At 38.1% G+C, this 27,761-nt stretch overlaps 2 protein-coding genes across 6 annotated transcripts in view; both read left to right on the plus strand.

Moving 5' to 3' along the window:
• SLC26A8 (solute carrier family 26 member 8) overlaps positions 1-27,761 on the plus strand; it is a 210,295-nt gene that overhangs the window by 156,801 nt on the left and 25,733 nt on the right. The gene's annotated exons all lie outside the window — the stretch shown is intronic.
• Positions 15,182-27,761, plus strand: part of SRPK1 (SRSF protein kinase 1) — a 78,718-nt gene continuing 66,138 nt past the window's right edge. For 2 of the 5 annotated variants that reach the window (XM_031964990.1, XM_031964992.1), the window contains exons 1-2: positions 15,183-15,282; positions 15,826-15,886. In XM_031964990.1, the coding sequence (XP_031820850.1) occupies positions 15,270-15,282; positions 15,826-15,886 (74 nt within the window). In that variant the 5' untranslated portion in view covers positions 15,183-15,269. Of the gene's footprint in view, positions 15,283-15,825; positions 15,887-27,761 lie in introns of all 5 variants that reach the window. The other 3 variants (XM_031964991.1, XM_023502934.2, XM_012548997.3) reach the window with 3 other exon arrangements.

The following is a 27,761-nucleotide window of genomic DNA, read 5'->3' on the forward strand; positions in this document are numbered from 1 at the left end:
AGCCTAAAGCCCACATGAATATTAGGGGACTATTAGACAGCAGAAGCCTGTTTGGCTATCATTAACAAGGGATCACAATGGGTCTGTCAAGATACCCTAGTTTCATGAAGAGCTTTGGAAGGCAGACTCCTCTCTTGCATGGAAGGGCTCTTGAGAGTCAATATTTGTAAGGGATGTTTATGGAGAGCTCTATGCCCTTAATTCTGGGTAAGGCCAAATGGATGCCCTTGGAGTCAAATCTGAGACATCCCATCTAGTTAGATGCTTAGAAGCAGTGAATAGAGCACTGTGCTTGGAGTCAGGTAGAACTGAGTTCAAATGCAGCTTGGGAAAACTGCTATTTGCTTCAGTTTCCTCCACTTTAAAATAGGGATAATAGCACCTGCTTCACAGGATTATGAGGCTCAAGTGAGTTAACGATAAAAAAGCCTTTATTCTTGTTTAGAGTAGGTACTATATAAAATGCTTAATCGCTTTAACAACAAACAATGCTGGGTCTTAAGTGAAAGCTATTTCCTTCCTTGTAAAAGAGATGAAGAAGCTACACTATCTCCCCTTACAATAGCTCTAAGGGGCCAGGTAAAAGGCAGGTGGCACTTAAGAGACTTACAGTGTATTAAGATAGAACTGAACAAAGTTACATCAATTAAGACCATTCCTGACCTCATTAGTGACATGAACTAAATAACATAGGCTCCCTTGAGTGATATGGAATCATCTGCCTATAGTGGGTTTTTTTTTTTCCCCTTTTGTGCCCGAGACTAGTGAATAGTCTATCTAATAAACTATCACCTGGGAAGAAGTCCAGTATAGTGTTTATATAATGCCTTAAGTTTTGCAAAATGTTTTACAAATATCTCATTTGATCCTCATAAGAACCTTGAAAGGTGTTATTTTCCCCATTTTACAGATGAGGAAACTGAGGCAATAGTTAAGTGACTTTCCCAAAATCACACAGCTAATATCTGAAGCTATATTTGAACTCGGGTCTTCCTGATTTCCAATCAGTACTACATCCTCTGTGCTATCCCATCAGCCTTCTCTAGAACCACCTCAATCCCTCTTTTACATGGCTCATCTGATAGCAGACATCTGAAAGACACCCCATATCCTGAAAACATTAATGTCCACCATTACACTGATGAAATACTATTGATCAGGCCAGACAAGGCCACAGTGGTAATATGAGGGACAAGGGAATGAGAAACCAAACCTAAAAACATGTAGGGACCAGACCACTCAGCCATAAATTTAGAAATACAGTGATAGGTGGTTGAATTGTGGTAAATTATTGTGATAGAATACTATTGTGCTATAAAAAATAAGGTTTCAGGAAAAGCTGGGAAATCTTCTATGAACTCATATAAAGTTAAGTGAGAAGAACCAGAAGAACATTATACACACTAACAGCAATATAAGTATGATCAACCATGAAAGTCTTAGTTACTCTTAAGCAAGACAATGATTCAAGAAAATTCTAAAGGATCCATGATGAAAAATGCTCTAGAGAATTAGTTAACTCTGAAGTATAAATTGAAGCATACTTTTTTTAGTTTCCTTAAAAAAGTGTTTTTAAAAATTTAAGTTTTTTTTAAAAAAGGAACTTTGATGATTCCAGATATAGTACATAACAAGCTGTTAACACTTGCTTCCCTCTGGCTCAGAGATTTATTGTACATTTTGATTTTTGAAAAAATCACAGTTCCCTTCTAGAGGGAATGTCCTCCATTTACTAAATAACCTACAAGTCTTTCACTTTCAAGTAAATCCTACAAGAGGCTACTCCAGCCTTGGAAGACCTATAACAAGCTCTGGAATAGTTTCTGGAACAGCTTCTCTCCTCAGGCTAGTATGCCCATATTTTTAGAGGTCTCTTTAAATAGGTCTCCAACTGACCCTTTGGCAAGCGCTAAGAATGGCCAGGCCAAAGCATTATTGGGTGTCTAGAGCCTGAAGCTCCCTGAAATATCAATATCATTTGTTCTTGTGTTATTGAAAAGCAATTGTTCACCTAATACCAGTCTCTAAATGCTAATCAATAGATGTTTATTCTTTTGTAATATATTCTCTCAGAGTTGCTCTTTTTAATAAATTGAATAATATGAAAGGATCCCTCTCACAAAATGAGTAGCACACAAGAGGCTGCTAGTCAAATGGATATAGAACATTAAATATTCTGGTTACCCAGTCTCCTCAATTGTCAAGCACCCCTCACAAACAAGTTGAGACTCTAAGGTCAGAAGGTAAGGCCTCCATTTCTAACCGTGATATTTTTTTCTCCTTTAACTAACCTATGCCTATAAGGAATTGGCTTCTGAAAGACACCATTTTAATTTAATTTCATCCCCCAGAAGAAGCAGCATCTCTTCTCCTACCCACAACATTGGGCTGAACTTCCAGCCTGGCTACCACAATTGCCATCCAGGACAGCAACCCCTGTAGAGGAGGAGGAGCATATCTTGTCTCTGGCCCTGTTTCTTCTTGTCTGACCCTCACTGCTATTTTCCAGGGAAGTAGCCCTTAGGAAGATGCATCCTGGTACTTATTTCTATAGCTGCCTCCCTTTCCTCCCCACCCCCCAGCAGCAACACTTATTGAAGACCTGAGAAATTTCTCTGTGCTGAAGTCCGTCGTTCAATATCATCGAATGATTCGGCACCAGAAATTGATAGATTATACTAATGGAAATTATATTAAAGAAGATGCATTACCATCGGCCTTGGTTTTACATCTTCAGGAATACTGGACCTTTAAATCTGATTTGCAACTGAAAACTGTAATAGGTGTTGTTCCCCCTTTTTAGAATCTGAGTTCCTTGAGAAGTGGGCCTGTCTTTTTTCCTTGTATTCCCATTATTCAGTAAGTGTTTTTCCTACATAGTAAGTGCTAAGTAAATAGTTTTTCACTTACCTACTACAAAAGAGGCATTTGCTATTAGGCTTAAATAGCCACCAAACTAGTAAAAAAGGATACCTCAAAAGGGACAGGGTCATTCCCTTTTTCTGGGTCTGTATCTTGAGTGTTCCTGTTACCAAAAAAAAAAAAAAAAAGTGGGATAATTTTTTGGTGCAGTGGATAGAGCACCTAAAGTCAGGAGGACCTCAATTCAAATCTGACCTCAGACACTTCTTTGTTGTGTGACCCTGGACAAATCACTTAACCCCAATTGCCTCAGCAAAAAAAAAAAAAAAAAATACCATAAGTGTGCTCAATAAAAGTTTTTTGTGATGGGATTCTCTTTTTATTTACTCATTCTTCCAGGCTACTTCTTGACTGCAGACTAGAAAGCAGGACCAGGTTTAGCACATTTCTACAGGGAAGGTCTAGGATAGTCTTGTCATTGCTTTTTTAGGATCTTGAGTATAATGTTATTCTATGATCTCAAGGACAGCCTATGTTTTCAGTACTCTAAACATCTGATCCAGGGCAAAGACTGATTGCTACCCCCTGGTCTGAGCTCTACAATTCCCTGACCTGGGGTTTGAATCTGAATAAGAAGTCTGCAGCCTTATTCCTTTTAGGGTTTCTATAGATTGCTTTTGGAATCTATCAGCAACTTGGAAAGCTTTTCAGATTCAGAACGGCAGACTTCATTTTAGTCTAAAATTCCTTCTTTGATTCTTCCTACTGGGCTAGAAATGAATTAAAACCTATTTCTGATCTTAAACACTACTACTGTTTGCTTCTCAATTTGAAGATAGATAGCAGAGTGGTAGGAAGAAATACAGAAAGTATCACTGCCTGGAAAAGTAAGTAGGGACTAGATTATAAATAATTTTAAAAGTCAGAGGATTTTATATTCTGGAGGTAATAAGTTATCACTAAAAATCCTTGTTCAAGGAAGTGACAGGATTGTTACTATATTTTAGAAAATCCCCTTGGCAGCTGACTGGAAAAAAATTGATTGGAATGAAAGGAGACCCTAAGTAAAACCAGTTAGAAGCCTATTACAATAGGCCTGACAAGAAGTGGTGAGATTCTGAACTAGGATTGTAGTTGTATCAGTGGAAAGAAGGGAAATATATGAAAGATGTTGTAAAGGTGGAACTGACGAGATTTAGCAACAGAATCAAAGATAACGCCAAAACTATAAGTCTAGGTAAATAGGATAAAGATGGTGTCCTCAGGAGCAACTAGGTGGTGAAGTGGATAGAGCACCAGCCTTGAAGTCAGGAGACTTAACACTTCCTAGTTGTGTGACCCTGGGCAAATCATTTAACCCCAAATGCCTCAGCAAAAAAAAAAATAATAATAATACATAAACTTAAAATTTAAAAAAAAAAAAAAAAAAAAAGGTGTCTTTGTCAGGGAAATTTGGAAATGCAGAGGATTTGGACACAAAGAGAATGAATTCTATTTTGGACAGTTTGAATTTAAGATGCCTGCAGGCATCTGTCCAAGAGACAGAGATTAATGACAGCAGTTAAGGGGAGAGAGAGACTAGGGTTAGATATATAGAGGTCTGGGAATCATCTGCAGGGATAATAATTGAATTCCCGGGAGCTGATGAGATCACCAGTTGAGATAGTAGAGAGAGAGAAAAAAGAAAAAGCCAGGTTTGAGCCTTGGGATTCACTCATGTTTAATCATCATGACATAGGTGAGTATTCACCAAAGAAAGCTGAGAAGGAGTTGTTGAACAGATAGAAGGAAAATCAGGACAAAGTAGTATCACAAAAACCAGAAACAAGGAATATCATTGACTCCAAGAGGGTCTTCAGCCTTTATTCTGAAAGTCTGGTGTTTTTTCAGTTGGGAAGAGGAGTTTCTGTGCCCCTGGTCTAATCCTGAGAGAAATTGTGTGGGACAAAGTTTAACACACCAAAGTGAATAAGGTATATGTTGCTTCAGTAGTTCCACCAAAAACAAAACAAGCAAACCAAAAAAACTCTGTGGGCTTTTCAGAGACTGCACATGTCCTGGATCTGGTGAAAGACTTGATAGATACTTACTGGGAGATATATGACAAAAGCCCCCCCAGCAGAGAACCTGCCCGAATGGTGATACCCACAGCCAAAAGTGCACCCTAGTCCTAATTGCTATTTTTGCAAGAGAAAAGGAGCTTGAGTATAAAACTCATGATAGCATCACAAGAACTCCAAATGTTAAGGTTGGTGATAGTGGCTTAAGGTTGCCAGGATCATTACATAGATACCAAAAAGAATATCCAGTAGTAAAAGGACACCAAGATTGGGCAATGACCTACAGAGGATGCCCAGAACCCGGAAACAGGTCAGTACAATGGCAGAATTCCCCAGCAGATAAGCCAAGTGGTCAACAAGGCTACAGGGTAGACAAGAGTAGTTCTGAATGGCAGGAAGTACCTTCTTGCTCAGGGAACTCATGGCTCCCTATAACTCTAGCATGCAGGCCTTGCTGGCTGAGCACAGCAATAATGGGCTCTTTCTACTAACTCTGGCCTTCCTGACTTCCTCTCTTGCCTTCTGAACTGGTGACTCCTCTTCCTCTGAAGTGGCTGCACTTCACTCCCAGGGTAATTCTGGATCAGGTAATGCTGATGACTGCAAGACCCTGGAAATCTGCTAATGTAGCACCAAGGCCAGGTGGCACCTAGAAAAAGTTTTTAGCTAAAAAGTACTCTTCCAAATAGATGAGCACAATGGAGACTGAAGGAGTGATACAGGAGGGGAATGTACTCTCATCCAAGAAGGATTCCAAGGGGACGTTGTGGAACTAGTAGAGGAGACCGATTGACATTCCAAATGGCCAGCAAGGCTCTAATACTCTGACCTGGGCTTTAAAAAAAAAGTACAGTAAGCTGGGGGCAGGCAGGACATGAAGGGAAGGAAAGTGATTTGGGAGATATAGAAACCCAGGGCCAATATGAAGGCTAATTCCAGGAAGGCCACAATTTGGATTTCTCTTTCATCAGTCCCCACTATCTCCAATACTTATATTATTCAAATTGGGTCCAGTTCATCCTTTGACAAGTAATCCCATATGTTACAGCTTGTTGACTTACATCATCAAGGGCTACCAGCTCTTGGACAGGTAGAAAAAGAGATTCCACACTTCAGGCAGTTCCTTCAATAGGACCCACAACTCTACCCAAAATCTACTAAAAGCAGCCAAGGATCCCATGGGAAAGAGGGTCACCAGAATATGTGTAAATATTGTTTAGCCTTTAGGAGCTGCCATTTTAGCTGAACTGCAGATCCTGAGGCTTTCAGAGTCATCTGGGTTAGGACTGGGGCCATCCAGCTCTGTGGCATTGGCCCCCCACGGGAAAACTCTTTTTTAAGGATGGCATAGCATGTTTATAGGCAACAGGGAAGAGGCAGTATATTGAAGATTACAGAAAGCAGGGGTGAGAGTAAAGATAATTTGCAATCTAATCATGGTTGGAGAGAGGACAGGAATAGCATAGTAAAAGTGTACCAGTGGAAGTTTGTGACATAAAACACTAAAAAAGTCATTCTAAAAAAGAGCCTACCCACACCTAACCCCCTCGAATCATGAAGGTTGGTCACCTTCTGGGCATACAATCTGTCAGTAGAAGTGAGCTAGGTTCTGAATGCCTCTAAATGCTAAATAGAAGATTTAGGATTTGATCCTGTAGGTAAAAGGGAATCATTGGCATTTACTGAGGGGGGGAGAGATAACATGGTCAGTCCTGGACTCTGGAAGATTTGGAATTTTAGGATTACTTTTGATAGTGAATGGGTCCATAAACTGATGTGGGGAAACAATTGAGGCAAGGAGAACAAACAACATGCTATTATAATATTGTAAGTATGAGATAAATGAGGCCCTGTATCAGGATGGCAATAAGAAGAGAAAATAAAAGACACTTCTGCTTTTTTTTTTACCCCCTAAGGCTGTTGGGGTGGGGGAACTTGCCCAGTATCATACAGCCAGGAAGTGTTAAGTGTCTGAGGTCAAATTTGAATTTAGGTCCTCCTGACTTCAGGGCTGGTGCTCTAGCCACTGTACCACCTAGCTGCCCCTTCTTCTGCTTTCTTAACAAAGATACTAGAGAGGTTTGCCATTTCCTTCTCCAGCTCATTTTACAGATGAAAAAATGAAGCAAACAAGATTAAGTGATTTACCCAGTCATACAACTAGGTAGAGTCTGAGGCTAGATTTGAATTTCCTCATTCCAGACCTGGTATTCTATCCATTATGCCATTTAGCTGGACACAGTGTTGCTATATAAGAGGAAATTATTTCCTATTTTCTCTAATCAATTATAAATCTTTCCATATATGCCTGAATTTTATGGTCTTGATCACTTGGTCAAATAGGAAACTAAATATAGAGTTCTTGGGGAAAATAGGCTCAAATATATAGAGAGAGCACATGTAGCAAAACTCACAGCTCCTGGAAGTCTTTTTTTGCCAGAATTCTGAAGATTTCTCTGGGTAGAAAAATCATCCTTTCTTCTGTGTTCTTTGTAAAGCTTATAATCTGCTGTTATCTCAACTATTCTATCTTTGGCTCCTGATACAGACACTGTTGTCAGCCATTATGGGGACACTGCTAGAACAGCCCCCCCCCCCCAAATAAAAAGCCAAATCCCCCAGATTCTTTGAAATTCATCAGGCTCTTCTGGCCAAGATGAAAGAGAAGGCCAAATCTGGATGAAATTTTGCTATTTCCCACCAACTGATTATTCCTCAGGGTGTTAGCTGGAACATTCCCCCTTCTCCACTGTCTGGTACTGATCAGTAGCTTTTACAGAGATGCCAAGAAATCATTTCCTATCTTGTTTCCCAACATAAACACCCTCGGGCTCCCAGATTACCCTTTGGAGGATGATTTTTGAACCCTTTTATCAGGATTAGGGACCAAGTGATTGGGAATAAAAGCCTCAATTCTTCTCTTTAAATGATGAACAAGTATAGGTAGTTTTTAAGATTGAAGATCTATCTAATTATAATATCCTTCTCCCTTCACCTCACTTTCCTTTTACAATTGAAGGCACCACAATTCCAATCACAAAGATTTATAACCCTACTATTGTCTTTAACTCCCTACTCATCCTAACTTGCTTTCCTGATCACATTCTCTTAGCTAGGAAGATGCATCATTCTAAGCTATAACTGAAGGCTTGACTTACTTGCTAGCACTGGTCTCAAAAACCATTGTAAATACTGAATAGTGAACAAACTAATCCAAACTAATAGCAAAAAGAAATCAAGGAAAATGATATAGGTAGCAGATAAAATATCAGATAATAACCAAATAAATAAGCTCTCCACAGGGACCAAGACAGCTCAGCTCAACACAGAGAGACATACACAGAGAGACAAAGAAAAAGAGAAAGAGACCCAATTTTTCCAACCAAGGGGAAATTCCCTGAAATCTCTAGTGAAGCTGGAAAAAAAGTAATATTTGTAGAATATGTCAATTTCTTCCCAAAGTCTTTCTCTCCCTTCAGCTACCCTTCTGTCAAGTAAGAAGCCCAAAGAACTCCTCTCATGAGTTCTTGTCAATACCACTCTTTTATCAATGGGGAGAGACTTATTCAAACATCTACTCTTGGACCCTGAGTTACACATTGTTTTACACTAAGGAGTCAACAAAAAGAACTGTGCCCTTTACAAACACACCATGCTAGGATAAATAAACACTTTTGGATACATGAGTAATCTTCACCTACTTTGTTTTTCTGCCAAACTGGCCTACTTTAAATTACCCATCTACAGTAACATTCCATTTCCAGCTCTTTGGTTTGCATAGTCTGACCTCCATTCCTAAATTACATTCCCTAATCAACTCCACCCTTTAAAATCCCTTGTTATTGTTGCTGTTCCTTCTGTCCAGCTCTTATGAACTCCTGGACCAGTGTCAAAGATACTGGAATAATTTGCCGTTTTCTTTGCTGATAGTTTAAGGCAAACAGATTAATGACTTGTCCAGTCAAAAAGTTAATATCTGAGGCCAGATTAGAACCAGCTCTATATGAGGTCTTCCCTGATCTCATCAAATGAAGTTCATTTCCGCAGGCTCTCCCACATTACTTTGTGTTTACATATATTTTGTATTTATTTTTCTGTGTACATGGTATCATCCTCCCAACCTCTATCTTCTACTCCCTCACACAACTCTGAGATCAAAGAGTTCAGCTTTGTGTATACAGTGCTTGGTACCTAGGTAGGGCTTATTAAATGTTTGTTGATGCATGATTGATTGACAATGACTCAGAGGTGGGTACAATTCCTTTGGGGCTGAGTGGTTACACCCATTTATTCATCAGCTACTTTGGCTGTACCAATATCTCCTCCCTCCTTTCCTCCCTTTGGGAGAGGACCTAACTGCCTCACTGAATTTATTAAGGTCATATAAGACTTGCTGCCAAGTCTGAAAAATAATTCTCCATCTTTACCTTCTTAACTTTTCCATATCTTTCTATACAATACCCATAACACAATCTTCCTTCAAAGAATCACAGATTGAGAACTGGACAGACCTTAGAGATCACTGAGTCCAAACGCCCTTTTCTCCTTTCCCACTTCATTTAACAGATAAGGCTGTTTAAGTCCAATAAGCTGTCCAAAATCACTTCTCAGGGTATGAATTCAGGTCTGGTGGTATTAAGTTCAGCTCTCCATCTTTAACATTCATTGCATGACAGTGCTTCCTTAGTATCCTTCTGTGGAAAAATACCAGTGACAAGTGGCACTGGGATATGAACTCTATCAAGCTCAGCTCCCCAAGCTCAGCACATTTCCACCTGGATCATACTGCTGCCTCCTTAATGTCCATCCTTCTGTTTCCTAAGTGGCAAAATTCTGCTTGCTGCTACATCACCTTTCCCAGTCTATATTAAATCACCTTCTGTTAACCTCAGGAGATTCCTGTTATGTCATCTTTGGTTTTTTTATTGTGAAGAGATTCTAAAGCAAATTTCAAAAATAACACAGATCCTGTCTTGTTTATGAAGCTAAACTTTAAAGTCTGAAAAAAAATCTCATTACATATATTATCCTTAAAGTCTATGTGGTAAGAACAAATGAGGAATCTGTCAGCTCAGAAAGATTACCTAGCATACCCATGGTTACACAGCCATTAAAGCTAATCCTGTTTTCTCAATGTTTTCTATTATAAATTGGGTTTCTCCCCCTTGCCCCTTAACATACTTTTTGATAATGATAATTACCAATCCCCTCCTGTCTATGCTTCTGACTCCTTGGGCTGGGACTCCTTGCCTGTTTTAGTTTCACTTTAGAACTTCCCTGAGCAACTAGGGCCTCCCCACCCTGGAATATCCATCTTTCCCTGTAGCCTTCTCACCTAGAAATAGGCTGCCTTATAAGTTCCCATTTCCTGTTGGTGAGTTTTCCTGGGGGCCTCCATTTTGGGAACAAGTCCAAGGCAGCCACCCTTTATTCCCTTACCTGCTAGGTTTTGACTTTGTTCCTAAGGGTACCTTTCTCTCCATCCCCATACATGGGGGTTTGAAGTCAGGGAGACCTGAGTTCAGATACTTCTTCAGACATTTACCAATTGACTCTGGGCATCAGTTAACCTCTGTCTCAATTTCTTCAACTATAAAATGAGGATAATAATAGCACTGACTTCCCAAGAATGTTGTAAGGGTCACATGAGATAATATTTGTAGCTATATTATATATAATAATATGTAGATAATGTTAACATTGGCATGTAGTAATTCTTAATTGCCTTGCCTTGACCAACACCATAACAAGTTGGATATTAATACATGTAAACACATGCCCCATTTTTATTTGTACCTTCTTAATTCTGGGGTCTTTACTGGGCTACTCCTTATAGCCTTCCAACATTTATTCATTCATATAATAAATATTTATTAAGCATTTACTTAATGAAAAGGACTTTTCTAGGTATTCAAGAAATGACCAAGCCCTGTCTTCATGCTGATTACAATCCTATAAGGAAACATAATATATATACAAATACATGATAAGTGAAAGAAAAGTGCTGAATAAGGAAAGAAGACTGGGGGAGAAGGAATGGGGAAAGAAGGGAGTGGTAGTGGAAGGAATCAAGGAATATAATATGTCAGCTGGACTTTAAAGGAATTCTCCATAGGCATTTCTCTGTTCTAGAGATTTCCTGACTCTTTGCATTATAGGTCTCCTTCTGATTTAGGTACTGTCACCTTACATGTATTATACAAGGTATCCCAAAAGGCTGCTTACAGTTGCACTAAGATTTTTGGGAAACTGCATATATACACATGCTAATCCAATTTATGAAGCATTTTAATATTCATGGTTTATATATACTTCAATACATACCATTCATTTCCAATCAAAGAATCATATACACTTGGTTAGTCAATTAACAAACATTTATTAAGCACCTAATATGTTCAGACCACTGTGCTAACTGAGAGGAACACAATACAAAAGTGAAGCATTCCCTGCCCTCAAAGAGCTTACATTCTATAGAGGGACACAATCTGGATGAGGGAATGGTGATTATAGAAGTGTATTTAAGCCTAGGCAGTGGGGGAGAGAGCCAAAGAGCAATAGATTCTCATATTTTTTTCCAAAAATATTGATAATATTGATTTTATTATTGTTCTCTGAGCAAAAGGTAAAAAATTGCTGTTTGTAGTTTTTTGGGGGGGTTGAAATTCAGTTGAAACTTTTTTTTTTCTTTTCTTTTTTTTTTTTTTTTTTTTATTTAATAGCCTTTTATTTACAGGTTATATGCATGGGTAACTTTACAGCATTAACAATTGCCAAACCTCTTGTTCCAATTTTTCACCTCTTACCCCCACACACACTCCCCCAGATGGCAGGATGACCAGTAGATGTTAAATATATTAAAATATAAATTAGATACACAATAAGTATACGTGACCAAACCATTATTTTGCTGTACAAAAAGAATCAGACTCTGAAATATTGTACAATTAGCTTGTGAAGGAAATAAAAAATGCAGGTGGGCATAAATATAGGGATTGGGAATTCAATGTAATGGTTTTTAGTCATCTCCCAGAGTTCTTTCTCTGAGCATAGCTGGTTCAGTTCATTACTGCTCCATTGGAAATGATTTGGTTGATCTCATTGCTGAGGATGGCCAGGTCCATCAGAACTGGTCATCATATAGTATTGTTGTTGAAGTATATAATGATCTCCTGGTCCTGCTCATTTCACTCAGCATCAGTTCATGTAAGTCTCTCCAGGCCTTTCTGAAATCATCCTGTTGGTCATTTCTTACAGAACAATAATATTCCATAATATCCATATACCACAATTTATTCAGCCATTCTCCAACTGATGAGCATCCATTCAGTTTCCAGTTTCTGGCCACTACAAAAAGGGCTGCCACAAACATTCGTGCACATACAGGTCCCTTTCCCTTCTTTAGTATCTCTTTGGGATATAATCCCAGTAGTAACACTGCTGGATCAAAGGGTATGCACAGTTTGATAACTTTTTGAGCATAGTTCCAAACTACTCTCCAGAATGGTTGGATTCGTTCACAACTCCACCAACAATGCATCAATATCCCAGTTTTCCGCATCCCTCCAACAATCATCATTATTTTTTCCTGTCATCTTAGCCAATCTGACAGGTGTGTAGTGGTATCTTAGACTTGTCTTAATTTGCATTTCTCTGATTAATAATGACTTGGAGCATCTTTTCATATGACTAGAAATAGTTTCAATTTCTTCATCTGAGAATTGTCTGTTCATATTCTTTGACCATTTTTCAATTGGAGAATGGCTTGATTTTTTATGAATTAGAGTTAATTCTCTATATATTTTGGAAATGAGGCCTTTATCAGAACCTTTGACTGTAAAATATTTTCCCAGTTTATTGCTTCCTTCTAATCTTGTCTGCATTAGTTTTGTTTGTACAAAACTTTTCAGTTTGGTATAATCGAAATTTTCTATTTTGTGATCAGTAATGATCTCTAGTTCTTCTTTGGTCATAAAGTCCTTCCCCTTCCACAGGTCTGAGAGGTAAACTATCCTGTGTTCCTCTAATTTATTAATAATTTCATTCTTTATGCCTAGGTCATGAACCCATTTTGACCTTAACTTGGTATATGGTGTTAAGTGTGGATCAATGCCTAGTTTCTGCCATATTAGTTTCCAATTTTCCCAGCAATTTTTATCAAACAGTAAGTTCTTATCCCAAAAGCTGGGGTCTTTGGGTTTGTCAAAGACTAGGTTGCTGTATTTGTTGACTGTTTTATCCCTTGAACCTAACCTATTCCATGGATCATCAGTTGAAACTTAAAGGAAGTCTGGGAGGTCAGTAGTTGGAGCAGAGAAGGGACAGACATTTCTGCTAATAGCATTTTTCTTAGCAAAGGAGTTGTAGGATATAAGATCCAATTGGACTTGGAATCCTATATAATCTGGTACTCAAGGAGTGTTTTGGCCTCAATAGACTGGTTGTTAGCCAAGCCTTCTGACTACTTTGGGACTTATTTCTGGGGCAGAGTAAGTGAACTTTATTTATTTATTTATTGTTTTGGTACTGTCTTTTCCTCCCAGTACTCTAACTGGACAGTTTGCAGATGTATAAATTGAGGTTAGAGAAGTTATGTGATGACTTCAGTTAACAAGTAGCAGAATTGGGACTTGAACCCAGTATTCCTGAGCATATGTCTAGTATATTTTCCATTAAAGTCTCATGAGAGATTCTATATTGAAAATAATAATAATAGTTATATAATGTTTATGTAATGTTTACCATGTACCAGGCGCTGTCCTAAATACTTTACACTTATGGTGCCATTTATTCCTCACAACAATCCTGGGAGATGCTGTGATTGCATTGAAAGGTTTACAAAGCACTTTCCTTACAAATGATCCTATGAGTTAGATGGTACAAATATTACTATACTTATATTTTACAAATGGAGAATCCTTGCCTTACCTTGAGAACTATGGAGGTTTGAATTTCTGTAAAAGTTTTATTATATATAAGAAGTATATTTGGATTAATTCAGTGGGGGTGATAAGGAGGCTTCTTAGATTCAGCTCCTTCCTCTAGCACGTACGAATACTGTCTCTGATCCTGGCAAATCACAACCCTTCAGTGCACTCGTCAATTTTCCAAAATTACAAATTGGTATTATGAGAGGAAATTTCTTAACTAATGAAATTATAGGTTTGATACTTCCCCTAGTGTTCCCCGGCACAGACACACACAAAAAGAAATGCTGATTTTATTCCTCTTTTGAGTCTGAAGAAGAAAACCTGTTTCCCTGAATTGTTTTGAGGGTCAAATCAGATAATGGACATGACAGCAGCATTGCACAAGTGGGAGGTGTTATTATCATTGTCAGCTCAGCTATTTTCTTAGTCCCAATTGTCATGTCTACCAAACATCTCAGCCATCTCAGCCTTGGGCGACATGGTGAAATAGGCAGTGTATGCTGCTATTCTCTCCCTAATTCCACCTTACCTTAAAGGAAAACTGACATTAAAAGGCTTCATGGTTGAAGCCTTAATTAGTTAACAGAAAATGGATGGGTCCCACCCGACTGCAAGTCCCGTCCAAAAAGTTACCAAACCATACAGGTGTAGCCAGTCTTTTGCCAGATGAAGTTATGGCCAGATAGTGTTAGTTTTGCTTTTGCTTGCCCGAATCACATGTGTACTGAGTTACTGCTATTATACTCTAGGAGAGTGGGGAATAGAAATGAATAATTTGGGTTGCGGCATAATGCTGAGTCAGGCTCCGAGGCTCGCTTCATCTTTTTTTTTTTCCTATTCCCTTTAATTAATTAATTTTTATTTTAATTAATTAATTAATAATTAATTTAATTAATATAGGAAGTACTCGCTTTTACATAGCACGTTTTACTTTTTCAAAATGCATTGACGTCTGTTACCTCGTTTTATCGTCATCCCGGCCCTTCAAGGCGGCGGGGCAGATGTCATTTCCTGGTTAAGTTTGTGGAAACTGAGGCACAGTCCCTTTGGGCAAGAAGAGCGCCTCGAGGCCTGACTCAGCATTATGCTGCACCCCGGTCTGCGGTTCCCCATCCCCACATCCCGGTAGAGCGCAAGAAGCTGGCTCCTTCCGCCCTGGGTTGGCGGATTGGGAGGCGCCAGGATGCTAGTAAAGGCCACCTCTCTCTCAGCCCTCCAGTTTCAGTCCCTGGTTCACACCCTTTTCTTCCCCCTCCCCCGTATATAAGGAGCAGGTGGTAGGGTCCGCACCCAGCACGCAGGCGCGAGACGGCGGAGGCGGGGCGTGCGCGGCATCGATTTCGGGCTACGGCGGGAGCAGGAGTAGCCGCCAGTCGCCCGTGGAGTGCGCAGGCGCTTGGCGGTTACCGGTCTCGCCATGGAGCGGAAAGGTGAGCGGCGGAGCGGCCTCCGACGGCCGGGGCCACGCGGGTTGCGGGGTGGGGGGAGGGCAACGGCCGCCTCGCCGGCCGAGGGTGGGGCGAGGGCAGGTCGGAGACCCCGAGCTTTCATCGGACCCCCGAAGGCCTTGCCTCGGGGCTCCACCTTTCTCCAGTTTGTTGAGCTGGTGGCACCCCTCATGCTCCTTAACCTCCCAATTCGCACCGCGGGGTAGGGTCTGTTGTCTCTCCTCAGCCTCGCCCCGGCTCTCCGGGACTCGCCCGGCTCCCAGCCCTCCCCGGTCCTTTACTCTGCATCTCCTACTCACCGCCCCGGCCTAAGACCCGTCCTCCATCTGGGGGCCCGCACGGGTAACGCCGCGGATCTGCGTCTGGTGGTTGGGGCGGGGGGGGGGCCCGCCGTCGCCCCTCCACCCCTAATGCCCGTGCGATGCCCTTACCTGGCCGCCCTTGCCCACCCGTGTCCGCGCTCCACGTCACCCGGGTCCCACCCTTCCACCGCGCTCCCCTTTCACGAACTCCTCTCTTCTGCAGTGCTTGCGCTCCAGGCCCGAAAGAAACGGACCAAGGCCAAGAAGGACAAAGCCCAAAGAAAGTGAGTCCTGTAAGCCTGCTTCGGTCCCCCACCCCCTTTCTCTTCCATTCCTCCCCAGCGACCTTCCGCGTGTGAGGCCATTGTAGGCCGGCAGTTGAGCCGCAGCACATGGCCTCGCCTCAGCAGCCAGCCAAGGAGTCTCCATCCTACTGCTTGCCTCTCCTGCCGAATTGTGCCTCATAGGCATCAGGCTTGAGTCCCATCCGGACGGTTGGATGAAGGATTGCGGACCTGGCTAGCTTCGTGCTGGCTGTTCTCCAATGGTGTTGGCGCTAGCATAGGGGAGATCTTCCTAACTGGACTCTCCCACGCAGGAACTGGTTCGATCATTACCATTCATTTTAAGTCAGACAAAATCTCACCGTGTTGTATCGAGCTGCTTCCTAGTGTGCCTTTCTTGCCTAGCTAGTCTTCTCCATCATTTTGCGCAGTGCCTGGATAGAGTAGGCGGCCCAGTACGATATTTTTAGGGTGAGTCTTCAGGAGGATTCCTCATTTCGCAGGCAGGAGGATTAGATTCATCCCTTTCTGAAGGGTTTTCAAAGTTGTTGAGGACATGAAATTAATCTTTTTGAGCATGCCTCGGTGTACATATCTTGAAAGCTTCTCGAGGGCAGGGACTGTCATCTTTGGCTGTAGTTGGGCTCCTTTTGCCCTTTTTGTGACATTTTCTTGAAATATCTTGTAGAAGAACTTGACTTTGTTTGAATTTTTTAAAAACATTCTCAAACACAAACAAGACCAAGTCACTTTTTATAGGTCAGTTTTATAGAAGAGTATCAAATATGAAAATTATTAATGGAAAATTTGTGATACTGTTTCATATTATAGCCCCCACTGGAATGGTTAATCCTGGTTTAACCATGTTTTGGGAAACATACAGTTTTGCTGATTCTGGAATAATAAGAGTTGCTTTCTAATACAATGTCTAGAGAAGAGGCTAATTCTTAATAAATTGTCTTGTACTAACATTTTAATGAGAAGGTCCATAAAAATCAGATTTAAAGTTCGTATTCAGAAAATTAGCTCATTACTGTGGGTGTTAATAAATTCTTCATGTTCATTTTCATTTATTTGGGTTTTTTCTTTTTTTTTTTGTTCTTTTCATCAGTCAGTAGTTTGGGGGGTTGAGGATTTTAGTTTTGTTTGGTAGACTCTGCTTTTTAGATGATGTATTGAGAGCCCATTAGAAAGCTTATCAAATTGCCTTTTTTAATAACAAGAGCAGAATGATGCCTTCAGAACTCCCTTTTTGGGATGTAAGTAACAGCTTTCAGTTTTTAATTTGGTGGAGTTGGATTTTAATAATAAGATAATCTTAATCTTTGTTTTACTTTCAAAAAACTCAACTTGGTATTTTCATTTTCCTATGTGAAGTACTTTAACTTACTAACACATTGTATACACACTCTTCTCCCTCCACCCCCCCCACCCCCCCCAAAGGCAATTGGGATTAAGTGACAGGTGCCCAGGGTCACACAGTTAGGAAATGTTAAGTGTCTTGAGGTCAAATTTGAACTCTGATCCTCCTGGTGCTCTATTCACTGCACCACTTAGCTGTCCCTACACACATTTAAACTTGATCCATATATCAAAAATAATTTTTTTAACCAAATTGAACAGGTGAGGATTGCTTTGACACTGCTGCTACAGTATGAGTAGGCAAGTTATTTAACCCTTCCATATTTCAGTTTTCCCAACTCTAGAGTGTGGTTGATAATAGCCATCATAGGTGCTTCCAAGTTATGAGATAAAGAAAATGTTACCTGTAAAATATCAAGCGTTTATTAAATGCATTACTATTTGCTAACACTCAAGACTGGAGATAGAAAAGAAAAACAGTCGGCCTCTGCCATCATGGAGCTTATATTATTTTTGGAAATCAGAAGCCATGTAATTCCCCATTTTACCCAGACTGTATATAGTAGAGTTTCGGTATTTGTTTGAATTCCATTTATTTTGTACTTGCTACTTAAATTCAAGCCCAAATAATTCTGTACTTGAACTTCTGTCAGTTGGTATGTGGTCCTGAATTAGTTTAGTTTTACTATTAAGATGAATGAAATATAATTATATATGCCGCATCCTGATATGTATTATTTTGGGATTATCCTGATATATAGTTCTCATTGTTCTTTATTGGTAAAAGCAAACTTTAGAGTTAATTCTCATAGACAGCAATTATCTGCCTTTCTTATGAGACTGTAAATTCCTTTAAGTCAGGTGTCCCGACTTTTATCTTTGTAGCTTTTCCAAGCCTAGCATAGTGCCCCTATACATAAAGAGTATGCAGTAGACAGTTGAATTGAATCTCTGGAGGGAAAAAATGGTGTAATTAAACTAGTAATCATTATGGTACTTAAGTTTATAAAAGGTATGTGCAATCACTTTCTTATTAATTTAATTTAGAGTCAGACAGTTAAAAAAATTTAATTTGTAATTTCTCTTTATTTGCTAGATACTTCTGTCAATTAACTTTGCATTTTTATTTCCTCAGTTTTTCTGAGTAGTGATATTATGTTTGGTTCTGCATTCCTGGCTCCTTCCAGCTCTATTGAACATGCTACATGTATACAAGGGTATGGTGGGATCAGAGAGGAAAAAATAGTGGATTAGTGGAAATCTAACAACTTGAAGCCTCACTTTTATGTCTGTTGTTACAAACTACCCATTTTATTTTTAAAAATTATTTAAAGGAAGCCTTTTGGCAATTAATTTTGTAAAACTTAAGATAGTATAAACAATGACTTTATCAGTATGATGAAATGGAAAGATCACTGAATTTGAAATCAGGAGACCCTGATCCTAATTCCATCTGTGCCATATTATTCTTATGCCTTTGGATAAGTTACATCACTTTTGGGACTTATTTTCCTTGTCTGTAAAATGAAGATTAATACCATTCACCATAATTTATAAGTTTTTTTTAGTCTGAATAAGAGGAACACATGTATTTCTTTTTAAAAATACATGTTTTACTTGTTTGAAAATGAGTACAACTAAATAAGAAATCTTCAGGCTAAATTCTAGTTGGTCTGAAAAATAAACTAGATTGAGAGCTTCCCTTTCAAAAAGGGAAAAACATATTTTGAAGTAAAATTGATAATAGGCTATATTTAGAGAGAAGGTGTGGTGTGTAGTTGGATTCATGTGGATAATGGAACTGTATTGTTAGCTGGGTAATGTAATATTTAGAAGGCTACATTTGGAGTTTGGAAGATGACCTGAGTTTGAAATCTTCAGATATTTTTAACCACTTTCTATCCCAGTTTTCTCATTTATTAAGTGGGAAAAATGTCTGCCAACCCAAGGAGTGTATGTGTGTGTGTGTGTGTGTAATTTGTAGAGATCTATTTAAATATTAACTACTATATTACCAATTCTACTGTTATTTGTAGGACTATTACTACATTATATAGAAGTTGCTAGTGAGCATCCTGAACCTTTTTTTTTCCATGTTAGGGATGCCTTGGGATGGATCTTTGGGAAATAATGGTCCTGTCATAATAGTATCTACTTTTAGGGAGCTTATAGTTTACTACACAAAGACCACATATTTACAAATAAATAAGTACAATATAAACTTTTTAAATACTTGGTGATATGTTGAGGCAGTAATACTGAATGTTTTCTTGAAGGACACCTTAAATTGAGCTTTAGATGGAGTTAGGGGTTCCATGTGGGGAAAAAAGAAGAGAGAGAGCATTTCAGGCATGCAGGATATCCTGTTTAAAGAAACCGGTCAGAGATAGAATGTTACATGCAGAGAAGAAGCTAGCAGGCCATTTTGGCTTTGGAAGGGGAAAGTAAAATAGTAACGTGTAATAAGTTTTAAAGATAGACTACAGCCAGATTGTAATGGACTTGATAGGCCAGACAGAGGCTTTGGAAATTTATCTTAAAGGCAGTAGGGAGGCACTTCAGCTTAAAAACCTGAGAATTATGACATCATCAGATTGCCAGATTTATATATCCAACTCCTGTTTCCCCCTTTTGTTTCGCTTTTGTGCCATCATTTGCCTTTTAGATATTTCCAATTGGATGTTCCAGAGCCGTTTTGTATTTGGCATGTACATAATTGAACTCTTAAATCTCTTCCAAACTTAGTTATTTCTGTCAAATGTACCATCATTCTAACATTCAGAATCATAACCTTAACATTATCCTGAACGTCTATCATCTTATATTCCATATCCAATGAGTTGATATATCTTGCTGGTTCTACCTTCATCACATTTCTTTTTCCCAACCTCTCGATTTGAATTACACAGCTGTGATCTCACTTCAGATTTTCATCACTTTTGATTCAGATTATTGTGAAGTCTTTTAAAATGCTCTTTTCTTTAGTCCATCCTATAGATTGCTTCCAAAATGAATTTCCTTTAGTATAGCTCTGATCATGCCCCTATTCTGGTAGCTACTACCTCTTGCCCCTAGAAACAGATACAGGCTCCTATTTAGCTGTTGAAGCCCTTCACTGCTTCTTCCCAGACTCACCATATACTACTCTTCCTTGCAGAATTCTGTGATTCAACCAAACTTGTCTTTCTCTTTGTTCTTCACAAATGAGATGCCCTGTCTCCTTGCTCTGTGTGTCCTTCTGCTTCCTGTTCACATGCCTGGAAAATGCTCCCTCCATTCTGCTGCAGAGTGTCTCTTATATTAAGATTTGACTCAAGGACTATCTTCTTTCTGCATGAAGCTGTCAGTAAGAAATCAGTAAGATTTCTTTTCTCTGGAACTGCTAATACCTCTTCCCAAACTGCCCTGTATTTTACTGCATTGTATATGTATTTATTCACTTTATATTTAGGATTTAGGGGAAAAGGTAGTTTTTTCTTTGAGATGCCTTTGAGACATGAAGTTGAAAATATCTAGTTTTCAGAAAGAAGAGAACTAAATTTTTGATTTAGAAGTAATAGTTGAATCATGTGCTTAGAAATGATAATGATAATTGAATCTACGGGAGGTGATGAGATCACCAAAAGAGGATAGATTGAGTCCTTGGAGTATGTCCAAGTACACCAGGTAGGAGATTATTGCAAACCTGAAAAGAAAGCCAGAAAAGATATGTATGACATATAGGAAGAAAACTGTTAAAGCAATGTCCTGAAAATAAAGGGAAGAATGAGTATGTAAAAGGCAAGCTGGTCACCAGAGTCAAGAAGTATAGGGACTGAGAAAAGGTTATTGGAAGTAGCAATTAGGAAATCATTGATAACTTTGAAGAAAATATTTTCCATTGAGTAATGAAGCTGGAAGCTAAATTTAAAGCATTTGAGAACTGGAAATGAAAAAGTGGAATCATTTAAATTCTTATTTTAGTACCTCATTGTGTAGTGGTAGTGTGACCCTTATGTGTGTCAGTAGGTGGATACTGAATACAGGTATAACAATAAGTAGTAATGTCTCTAAGAACCAAATTGGCACAATTTGGAGAGGTTCATCCTTGAGTGACAGTTTTTGGCTACTGAATTTAATGAAATCTTATCTTTGGGAATGTAGAGATTGTGATAGGTGTTGGTAGAGGGGTACCCACAATGAAAGCTCCATAAATCTTTAAGTTCATAAAGTTTCAATGAGCAGTGAGCAGCAGAATAGACTTAAAAAAGAGCCAACTTAGATGTGACACTTGTATTTTCATGCTATAATAAATATTATTTAAGGCAAAACTGTTTGTCTCAAAACCCCATAATCTCTTATTTCCTTACTTGCTTTTCTTTCTCTTTGAATATTTGTTTGTACTTGTAGCCCAAAGTAATTATTTTTTTCAGTTTACATTTACCAAAGCATTTCATATATATATATTTATAGCTTTTTATTTACAAGACATATGCATGGGTAATTTTTCAACATTGACAATTACAAAATCTTTTGTTCCAACTTTTCCCCTCCTTCCCCCCATCCCTTCCCCTAGATGGCAGATTGACCAATACATGTTATATATGTTAAAAGTATAAGTTCAAAGCAAAATATATATATATACACACACACACATGTCCATACAGTTATTTTGCTGTACAAAAAGAATCAGACTTTGAAATAGTGTGCAATTACCCTGTGAAGGAAATCAAAAATGCAGGCGGACAAAAATAGAGGGATTGGGAATTTTATGTAGTGGGTTCATAGTCATCTCCCAGAGTTCACTGGGTGTAGCTGGATCAATTCATTACAACTTTATTGGAACTGATTTGGATCATCTCATTGTTGAAGAGGGGCACATCCATCAGTATTGATCATCATATATAATGATCTCCTGGTCCTGCTCATTTCACTCACCATCAATTCATGTAAGTCTCTTCAGGCTTTTCTGAAGTCATCCTGCTGGTTATTTCTTACAGAACAATAATATTCCATAATATTCATATACCACAATTTATTCAGCCATTCTCCAGTTGATGGGCATCCACTCAGTTTCCAGTTTCTGGCCACTACAAAGAGGGCTGCCACAAACATTCTTGCACATACTACAGGTCCCTTTCCCTTCTTTAAGATCTCTTTGGGATATAAGCCCAGTAGTAACACTGCTGGATCAAAGAGTATGCACAGTTTGATAGCTTTTTGAGCATAGTTCCAAATCATTCTCCAGAATAGCTACCAAAACATTTTATAATGTAACAGGATGAAAACCTGTTATTTTCTTACAACCTAATTTCAAAATGGAGTTTGACAGAAATTAAATTTTAAGTTGATCCTAAAGTCAGTTTGACCACTAATTCATTCTATAGTTAAAAAGCTTTAGGGTCAAATATAAAGTTGATATAAAACTTCATCTCTAATCCTTACATGTTATTCTGTGATTGGACTAGGAAGAATGGTAGATTTAGTTTATCTAAATTGAAGAAATGCTGTTCTTTCTAGAAAGCCTCCCAAGTCACATAAAATTGGGGAAAGTTTTAGTTTTTAATTTTTATATAATTGTATGCAATAATTGTATTTCAGATTTTTAATACTCATTTTTTAGTCAGCAAGAACCCAATGTGGAAGTTATGAAGATATAGATAGATAGATATGTATAAACTTACTTTAGAATGGAAAGAGAACTTAAGAAAGTTCTTCATTCACATATTACTTAAACAGTTGGCAGCTAAGTTATGGTTTGGAAGAGAAAATTAATTCTGAGGAAATTGAGAGGATAAGGTCTGAAGAAAAGAAGGCTTTAAGAGACAGTTTGGCATTTATCTTTTACAGATTTTTTTAAATGGTGGATTTCTTTAGGAGGAGCAGAAAGTTCTAACACACTAGGCAATAATAGCAAATATATACACACTTAAAAGAGAACTTTGAAAAAAATTTTAGAGGATAAGCAGTTAAGTGCCCACCAGTATTACCAACACAGAAAATAATTGCTTCCATATTTTGCTATTCACTTAAGTATAGCCTAATTACTTGTTATATTGGGCTTTGGAATTGTATAGGTAGGAAATACCTAGGCGCATGAAACATAGTACTGGAGCTTAGTAAATGCTTTTTGTTTGTCTATCATTTACTATGCTGAGGCTAGAGGCTTCCTTTTTAAAAGTCATGTTTCTTTAAATTACTTAAACCTATTAACATATGCTTAAGAATCTAGTGAATAGACATGTTTAATAATTCACACCAAATATCAAGAAAATACATAACATGTAATTAACTACAGTGAACTTGTACTTGTCATATATTATCTGCTTTGAAGATCAGTCAGAGTAAATTTTTTTTTTAAAAAATCAGATTTTTCCAATAACCCAGGATATCCTTAGGCATGTCCAGCTACTCAGTCTGTATAGGGAGATTATTTTTGGATTCTTTTTAGTCACACAAACTAGATATAATAAAAATTTAGTTTGCCCAGGGCGTTATTTAGTACCTCTTACTGTAGTCCCCATGTGACTCAATTAACTGTAGTAGGTATGATTATTGACCATATATTGGACTAATTGATTTACCAGAGATTATTAGTATCCTGAGTCCCCATCTTCTTAAACTGGCCTACAACCCCATACTCTGTACATGGGTTACAAAAAAATTTCTTGGATAAAAAGGAATCGGGAGTGGAAAAAGTTTTAAGTTTAAAACCTGCAGTTTCTATTTGGAAACTATTAGCCTTACTAATCTCCACTAGATGTTGCTTATCTATCTGTCTAAATGTAGATAGATAGATATAAGCTTTGGGGAACTCAAAGACAAAAAAAGCAGTTCCTCCCCTCAAGATGTTTATATTTTACTAGAAGAGTAAAACATTTACATTTATAAGTATAATTAGCACTTAGCACAGGGCCTGTTATATAGGTGCCTAATAAATGTTTATTGATTGCTAAGGAGTAATGGAAGCAGAGAAAGCAGCAGCAGGCATGTTCCAGGGAGAGAAGTGAATTGTGGTAAGTTAAATGGAAGCCTTGGAAAGGAAGATAAGGATTCTGAAAAATGGATATTAGAAGCAAATACATTCCAGACATAGTGGGGTGAAAGGGTATCTACACAATAGTTGTTGTGCTTGGAGAACAGCTGGTAACATAATTTAAAATTTCCTCAAAAGCTATAACTACAATATTTTCCAATATAATGTTTGGGTACTGAAGTGTAGAAGGAGAGTAATATACAATAGAACTATCCAGGTAAGTCAGAGCCAGATTATGGAGAGTATGAAATGCCAGCCAAAGGAGGTTATATTTGTTAACCTAAGGTTAAGGATTTGGCAAAATATGTGCTGTAGACAAAAAAAGAGGTCACAGGATTCTAGGGTGGAGGATAGTTCCTGCTTACAGTGGAGAAAAAAAGAAAGATGGGAGGAAATAAGCAGTTATAATTATTGTGCTTACTATGTGCCAGACATAGTACTGAGTACTTAAAATAATTCATGTAATCCTCACAACCATGGGAGATAAGTGCTATCTAGTTAACTGAGGCCAACAGTTAAGTGATTTACCTGGGTCATAACTAAGTTGGGTTTTAGATTTCAGTGGAATGCAGGTTTCCTGTTTCCAGGCCCAATCTTCTATCTGCTGATAAAGACTGAAGGAAGAAGTGAGGACAGGATTGATTGCCTGAGAAAAAGGAGGACTGAAGGTCATTAAGAAAGAAGAAGAGATTTAGGGAAGAGAGTGGCAATGGCTGGACAGTAGTTGCAGCAAACTCCCCAGGTAGTTGTGAGGGTAACGTGTGATAATTTTTATCAAATGCCTTGCAAACCTTAAAATGCTTTTTAAATGCTATTATTTCCTTCATCAGAGTTCATAATCATGGAGGTAGCACAATTTGGGGTGATAGTGAGGTCTAAGTCTCTGGTGACCAAAAGAGGCAAAATAGAGGTATGGAGGGAGTTGAGGTTGATAAAGTGAAAATATATGAGTGAAAATGGTGAGCCGGGTCCTAACTTAGTAGTAAGTTAGAAGTCTGAAGTTAATAGCAGGCCAAAGAGTTCATAGAGAGGGTAATGTAAGTGAAAATGAATGGAGTGCGGAGGTGATAAGAAGCAGTGATTTAAATTTGCTTGTTTCTGTCCTAACTCTATTGTGAGCAGAAGAGGGGGTTAAAAAAACAGTCTGTATTGGACAGTGTGCTAAGGATTGGATTGGTTGGAACTGTTTTCAGAAGAGTCAGATTTATGTGATAAAAAGAAGATGCAAAGAGTATGAAGACACATCTAAGTATGAAAATAAGTGGAATTTATCAATGTTGGGAATTGAGAGGGAGGAGTTTGCAGAGAGCAAAGTGGAAGAGGTAAGCAGAGAAACAGGATAGGACTGAAAATGGGATAGCTTTTCTGTTTTGACTCTTTATTATTTCTATTCAACAAAGAATAATTTCTGACTACCATTTTTAGGAAAATAGGTTACAATAAATGGCTCTGGATAAACTAGAGGCTAAGTAGATAGGATGTTAGATAGGATGTGAATAAATGCAGTAGCAGAATAAGACAGTTTAAGTTTAAGAGCCAGTTTGGCATTTGCCCTTGCCTTTATTTATTTATTTATTTATTTATTTTTTAAATGTAAGTGAATACTGACTATTCAAAACTAATTATACCATACTGTAATTCCACACAATTGTATTTTACTACTTAGGAATTTTGTCAATTTGGAGAACTTTCAATTTGGAAACTCCTTTCATCAAATAAAGAGTGGCAATTTAACCTGTAAGCTTTAGTCTTAGAGAATTTCCTGGGATAAGTGACTTGCCCATGGACACAGTATTTCAGAAGCAAAGTTTAAACCAAAAAGTCTTACTGACTCAATAGGTAGGCCTTTTGTCCGCTATCTCATACCACCTTAAATAATTGTGGGTTTTGTTTTATTTTCATATGGTGGGAATAGGGCCTAAACATGTAATTTCTTTGGTTTAAGGAACCTATTGACTTGTATCACTACAGATCAGTAACTTTTTTATGACTTAGTTTTAGAGGATTGCCTGGGTCACTGAAGGACTTTGACTTGCCCAGGGGCCGTCACATAGTCCTTCCAAATATGTGTCAGAGGTGGAACCTAGGTCTTCCTGGTCAGTTCTGTATCCACTCTGACTTTCTGCTAGAACATTTTAAAACATCTAATAATATGCAATTTTCTTTTTTTGGTTTGTGTGAGGAACTTGGTGTTAAGTGACTTGCCCAGATACAAAGAACTAGTAAGTGTTAAGTGTCTGAGCCTTGATTTTGAACTTCGGGATTGGTGCTCTCTCCACTGGACCATCTAGCTGTCCCTAATACACATTTTTAGTAGCCTATAAAATTATTTCACTTAGCAGTGAAGAGGAATATGATTGCATTGAATATTGGTGACTTGAAGAAATACATACTTAGTACATTTAGACTTTGTTAAAATAAAATTTTGCTCTGCATAAATTCTAATCTTAATCAGAATGGAATTCTGTTCTTTTTAAGACCTCTTCTGATTTTACTTTATAAATATAGGTCTCTAGTGTGTTGACCTTTTTTCCAAACACCGAGAGCAACCTATTACTGCTAATGAAACAACCCAAAGATAGCGTTAGATATTTCACTTTGCTTTGTTCACACTCAGGTTTTAAGTTTTCTTGGCCTCTCATTTTATTTTTATTTTATAATCAAAACAAAATTCTAACCTTAAACACCAAGTTAAATGAGCATTTCCATATCTCGTAGAATAGGGAGAGGAAAAGGATTGTGTAACATGAAACTGTAGATGTTATATAAAATTTGCTTTTATTTTAAAGTATATAATAAATTCAGCATATCACTTTAAAAACTGGGTCTGCTTGTGATTCTTTCTAGACTTGGAGGAACTTTGTTTTACAAAGCAGCCTTCCATGTTTCTGGGAGCTATTATTCCTAGGTCTCTGCAAACTGTCTTCCATCTCATTTGGAACTTTCTTATGGTTCCTGGAGTAAGGATGTTAGCAGGAAGTATGGTTCATAAGTTCTCTTGTCTGGTCTTACTATTGTAAGAATAATATTAAGTAACTTAATGCTAATTTTTAGGTTTAGGGTATAATTATATTTCAATGCTTCCCATCCCCCAAATATACTTATATTTGACATATTTTATTATCTTACTGGATTCACAATTCTCATTTTATTCACATGTTCTTAATATTGTCAAATCCCACATTTGTCTTAGATGGTAAACAGTAAGGACAGAGTTTTTTGTAATTATTATCTTACAACACAAGTAGGCACTTAATGAATATTTTTGATTTGTGGAGTAGTTTTTCACTCTTGCTTTAATGTAAGGTCTTGTAGTAAAACTTTATATCTCTCTCTCTCTCTCTCTCTCTCTCTCTCTCTCTCGTTAAGTGACTTGAAGTGGGATTGAGAATGTGGTCCCTTTAAAAGAAATTTTTTTTTTTTTGCATTTAATCCTATCTAGCTGTTCATTCAACAAAGCTATTGAGCATCTTCTATAAAAGTATAAGGAAATGTTAC

The sequence above is a fragment of the Sarcophilus harrisii genome, chromosome 4 (assembly GCF_902635505.1).
Source record: "Sarcophilus harrisii chromosome 4, mSarHar1.11, whole genome shotgun sequence".
In the NCBI taxonomy this organism is placed as follows: Eukaryota; Metazoa; Chordata; class Mammalia; order Dasyuromorphia; family Dasyuridae; genus Sarcophilus; species Sarcophilus harrisii.